At 50.9% G+C, this 5,795-nt stretch overlaps 2 protein-coding genes across 2 annotated transcripts; both read left to right on the top strand.

The window, feature by feature from the left end:
- Positions 1 to 34: 34 nt before the first annotated feature.
- On the top strand, positions 35 to 373 carry H257_09321 (hypothetical protein; the record flags this gene model as incomplete). Its single annotated transcript, XM_009835493.1, has 1 exon — positions 35 to 373. One exon carries the CDS (start codon positions 35 to 37, stop codon positions 371 to 373), a length of 339 nt encoding a protein of 112 aa, XP_009833795.1.
- Positions 374 to 5,141: 4,768 nt separating this feature from the next.
- Positions 5,142 to 5,526, top strand: H257_09320 (hypothetical protein; the record flags this gene model as incomplete). The annotated part of the gene is made up of 2 exons (XM_009835492.1): positions 5,142 to 5,375; positions 5,437 to 5,526. 2 exons carry the CDS (start codon positions 5,142 to 5,144, stop codon positions 5,524 to 5,526), a joined length of 324 nt encoding a protein of 107 aa, XP_009833794.1.
- Positions 5,527 to 5,795: the final 269 nt, after the last annotated feature.

The raw sequence follows: 5,795 nt of genomic DNA, 5'->3' as shown, positions 1-5,795 counted from the left end.
CGCCACGCTCATTGTGGACGCGCTCTGGATCAACATGAAGGCCATCTCAGTCAACGACGAACTCCTCGCGAAGCACCGCCGCGAACATGTGTGGCGCATCGTGTTTGCCGTCGTCGGCGGCGCCATCTCGCGGTACGGTGACCTTTTTGCGAGTCTGTTGAAGCGCCTTGCGGGGGTCCAGGACACAGGGACGCTCATCCCGGGCCACGGCGGGCTCCTGGACCGGGTAGATGCGATGCTGTTTCTAGGCGCTGTGTTCGTGTTGTACCATCGCATTGGATCACCGAGCAATTATGATGCAGACATCTCGGACTGGTACCATGACCTGGTCCACCTGCGCAACGATATCTTGGCGGCACAAGGACGAGGATAACTACATCGACCGTGTCCTCGATATTTATGTAGTGTATATATATTGTATAATATATACTCCGAGTATAAATACCGGTATATACAGTCCACGCCATTCATTTAAAACATTTCGTTTTTTACGGATAACTTCGCCAAAAACGATCGGATTAAGCTCAAATTAGCACCAAAATATCGGCCTTGATTGGCCCGATCTAATGGCGCCTCTATCAGGACGAAATAGCCGACAACATGTCCAAGGGACCATCCTTGTCTGCCCGGGAGGGCATTCATCGATGCACTCCGCGGCGAAGGCTTCACCGTCAAGGCGATTGTCGAGAGGCTTGGACGGTCGCGCGGGGTCATCTATAGCTACATACATGACCCAGAGGCCTATGGAACTCGTAGCAAGGGTAGTGTGTCTAAGGTTTTGAATGATAGACTTCGTCGTCGACTTTTGAACCAGGCATCCAAGACAGGATGCTCGTCCCGCATGCTGAAGGCGGCGATTCCGGTTGACCTGAGTCTTTGCACCTATCAACGCATCCTCCAGAAGTGCCAGCACCTCAAGTATGTGAAGCGAAAGCATTCCCCGTGCCTACTTCCCGCCACAAGGTTGCCAGAATGGAGTACGCGACCCGGAATGTCCTGAATCCCCCCAAGTGGAGCCGGATCATTTGGTCCGATGAGAAGAAATTCAACATGGATGGACCAGATAGGTTCCGATATTATTGGCACGACCTACGGCGCGAGAAGGACACGTACTTTACGCGGAACTCTGTTGGTGCCAGTGTCATGGTGTGGGGTGGATTTTGCGGCCGCGGTTGCACCCAGTTGCCATTCTTGGAAGGCCGCCAGAACGCCAATGCCTACCAAGACACACTTGGCAACTATCTCTGTCCGTTTGGGCACCAGCACTATGGCCCTTCGTTCACCTTCATGCAAGATGGCGCAAGCATTTACACGGCTGCAAGGACCAAGGCTTTTCTAGCGGAGCAGTCGGTGACACTTTTCAACCACCCAGCCCTTGCACCCGTCCTCAATCCCATCAAAAACGTTTGGGGGTGGCTGGCGCGCAAGGTCTACCCCAATGGAAAGCAGTACCAAAGCGTTTCCGAGCTTCAGAGCGCGATTTCTGCTGCCTAGGACTCTATTGACCGCCGATACTTGAAAAAGTTGATTAAGTCCATGCCAAAGCGATATTTGCAAGTGGTTACGAAGTACTAGCGTTCTTTATGTTATCTAACAATTGAATCTTGGTAAATTTTTGACGAGTTCAATGTTGTGTTCATAAGTGACTGTCGCATCCCAAAATCAGTTTTCCCGCAATTACTCAGTTAGATCGTGCCAATCAAGGCCGATGTTTTGGTGCTAATTTGAGCTTAATCCGAGTGTTTTTGGCGAAGTTATCCGTAAAATACGAAATGTTTAACTGTAAATGAATGTCGCGGACTGTATGTTGAGAATGCGTGTGGGCGATTGTGTCCGATTGAAGGGAATACGATAATATCAACCCGATATAAGGCAAAATACCCCACATTTTCGGACAATAGCATTTCAGTACCACTCACTCCAACGATCATGCTGCGTCCTTGAATGATCAACCACAGCCGATCCTACGTCATGGCATCAATATTCCAAGGAGAGAACAAAACGACGACCGCATCTCACTCCAACGCCATGTGGATGACTTGTCTACGTTCTTAGTCGTGCAGTCACCCACAGAGTCCCTCACATCGAAGGGCTGCTCGATTCCATTCATGATCCTTCTTACAACCCCGTGCCTTGCCATCATGATGGTGTGGTTGGCACAGTGGATGACCCGCTGCTAGAGAACCTTCTGCCGTCGTCTGCGTGCACCTCGTCGGCGGCGCGCTTGTGTCGATTGTGTTGGGGTCTTGTTCATGTTTAAGGTTAATGCTACAACAGTCGGTGACTCGTCCGTCCTACGTGTCGAAAGACTTCTCCCTCAACATGGCCATGATGCCTGCGAACTTGATCATTTGGTCATGGGGGACAGCTGACGGTGTCGGCCGACATCACCGCGTTTAGCCTAGCCCAATCGCTCGCGACCTTTAGGAGCATTCTCATCTTGGCCACAGGCGTCATGACTTTGGCTACTGTCTGTCTAGCCCACAGCACATATATCTCGGGCCGTCGACTACTCAAACCAACACCCGACGATGTATTCATACCGCATTGACAGCACCATTCCAAGGCATTCAAGCCATGCCGTCGCCACTTCCAGTGTGCCGTGAACTTTGATATTTTGGGACTCATGAGTACGATTGCTGGAGGCACTGTGTAGCACGGGAGGAAGCTAGGTAGTTGAGGGCAAAATGCACAATGAATTAACTGAGGATCTCCTGAGACCTCCTTAGGCCTCATCCCTATGAAATCTTCTTCGTCTTTCTACGCTAATATGCACTTTTGTATACAATGGATGCGGGTGCGGTTCAGACCTTGGGGGACTTTACTAGGCTAGCGATTCTAAGCTATACATGACCTTGAGCCACATCCCAGGCAAGAAATAGCTAGGGTGCGTCATGGACCAGGCACCTAGGATCTGGGTGCGGGCAAGGTGGTGGCAAGTCGTCACACTCACCTGCCACATCGCTACATTCTCCTCCTGATGTCTTGCTACACCTTGAAACATCTCCAATCAAAGTCTTGGACAAGTTGCTTGAAGTGCACAACACGCTTGATGTCCTTCATCAGTTCCCACGTGGCTTCGCTTTCGGGCTGTCCATGCCACTTGACCATATACTCCAACTTGCGATTAAACTGGAGCTACTTAAGCAGTTTCTCGACAATGTACATTTCTTCACCGATGGATTCGTCGAGAACAACAGGAGTAGCTTTCGAGATTGGCCGGGAGGAAAACTTGACTTCGTTGGACTGGTAGTGCTTAGGTCGATCAACGTTGAACACGTCATGCACACGTGACATCGAGCGAGGCAACATGAGGGACATGGCGCTCTCATTGATGGCTTGGGAAATCTCAAAGGGACCGATGAATCGTGGAGTCAGCTTCGGACGCTCGGACTTGTCGAGCATCTGGGCATGCTGTAGAGGCAGGTTGCGAGTCGCTAGCAGCACTTGATCGCCGTCCATGAAGATCACGCTCGAGCGGCGCTTGTCGTAATACTCCATCTGATGTTGCTGGGCCTTCGTCAAATTCTCGTGAGCCATCCGAATGACTACCTCTCGAGGGGTTGGGCTTCCTTGGTTTCGGTTGTTGAACTGATGGCGGCGATCTTGAAATCCTTCATGCGGGCGGCGATCGTGGCGATGACAGCGGTCGCGGTCTCTGGCGTGACCACCGTTAAGGGTCGAGTTGTGGGAGCGCTCATAATCCAGGGCAACTTGGATCGCGGCAGTCACAGTCTCACAACGACGATACTGCAACTCCTCACGGGTTCTGGTTCGCAGACCGCATTGAAACCAGGACACCTTGTCGCGTTCGGTCATGTCGCACACTTGCGTACAGATTCGTCGGAACTTGGCAACATATGCGCCCAAACTCGCACACTGGGCTTGCTTCAATTCGTATAGCTGATCATGAAGCCGATCTTGTAAAATCGTTGGGTTCAAACACGGCTCGCAGCTCTTTTCCAGTTCAATGAGGGTGCTTGGAGACTCACCGCGCGAAAGTCGTTCTTCGTACCAGGCTGCGGCAAGACCACGGAAATTTGCCAGCATCATGGCAATGCATCGCTGTTAAGTCCCATCGCTTTCTTAGTAGTTCACGTTCGTTGCCTTGAGAAATGTCGTAACTTGGTGGATGTATAGACTAATACTTTCGTCCATTTGTCCATAATACTTGGGCATTTCTAATCCTTCAACTATAAGCTCTGGTTGTCATTTCGCTCGCTTCCACTTGGGCGGCTTTGGTGCGGGTAAGCATTTCCAACAGCTGTTCATGTCGCTGAAAGTATTCTGCCATTATGCGCAAAACTTCATCCTTCCTCGTTGTTTTGTTAGTAACTCCAGTGAAATTGGATTACTCTACTTTGAACTTCGATCTAATCTTGTTTCAGCCTTGATCTTGCTGGCCTTGTGGTACACTTGGATCTTTCGGTCGAGGGATCCTTCAATCAGTAGCTCGATTTTGTCGTTCCGATGGATCAAAATGATCTCCTCGATAGCCTTGCGCGCTTGGAGTTCTTCGCTTCGGGGATCTGGGCACACAACGTGTTGATAACCACGCGTTGGTGACGGGTCAGCACACAAAGGACTTCGCGTATCTTAACCGGGAAATCCGGATAATAGAATAATTCGCCGATGTCGTTCGTGGCCGCGAATTGGGGTTTGCGGGTCGCATACACTAGCAGATCACTCAGATCGTGTATGGATTTTGTTGCTGAGACTATCACCAGGCAACGGGTAGCAAGGACCACGTTTTCAAACCTTTGGCGATGTGTTGACTCTGCCAACGACCACACAACCGTCTAAGAAGACTGGCTACGTACGGCGGGTTGATGGGGCTTGGGGCAAGAGAACTAGGAAGTGCTACCACTTGTAGCATTGCGGGAGGAAGCGTAGGTAGTTGAGGGCAAAATGCACAATGAATTAACTGAGGATCTACTGAGATCTCCTTTGTCCTCATCCCTATGAATCTTCTTCGTCTACTTCACTACTTCTGCGCTAATACAGTATGTACTAATGGATGCACAGTATGTACTAATGGATGCGGGTGCGGTTGAGACCTTGGGGACTTCACTAGGCTAGCGATTCTATACCATACATGCCCTTGAGCCACATCCCCAAGCAAGCATTAGCTTGGGTGCGTCATGAGCCAGGCAACTAGGAGCTGGGTGTGGACAAGGTGGTGGCAAGGCGTCACCCCACCTGCCAAATTGCTACACACTGTGCCCCAGATGCTACTCGTCGTCATAACGTTTTCACAAGTGGACCAACTGAACATCACCATCGCAACAGGAATCACGCAAGCCACGATCTTTCTCCTCGCGATGCCACTTGCCGTGCACGTCGTCGGCGACACCAACCTCGGCATGTTTACAGCAGTGCGATGAACTCGTGTCTGGGACAAACCTTCAACTAAACGTTACCTCTGTCTTGGTGCAGACGTCCATGGGGTATGCACTGTCACCTGTGACCCTCTGTCTAGACGCACCGCTCATCGATCTTCTGGACAAACCTGGCGCCACTGTGTAATCAAGCGCCATCGACCCCAAGGCTGCGCCAAGCTCTACGAATCACCTCCACGTAAACCGTTTATTCGATCGCATCATCAAGTTGGCTGGTGTAGACAAGCAGCTTACCTCCCACTCGTTCCGTCGTGGCGGCGCGCAGAATGAGAACGCTGTTGAACACCTTTCCTCTCGGTGGATATTCGATCGCGGCGCTTGGAATGTCAGTGCTACGATCAAGGGGTTTAACTATGTGTTTAACACGTCGCAAGAAAATCATAAAGTCGCAAAGGC

Source organism: Aphanomyces astaci (genome assembly GCF_000520075.1).
Source record: "Aphanomyces astaci strain APO3 unplaced genomic scaffold supercont1.22, whole genome shotgun sequence".
Lineage (NCBI taxonomy): Eukaryota > Oomycota > Saprolegniomycetes > Saprolegniales > Verrucalvaceae > Aphanomyces > Aphanomyces astaci.
The sequence above is the reverse complement of the archived record's forward strand: the minus strand, read 5'-3'. Positions and strand labels throughout refer to the sequence as shown.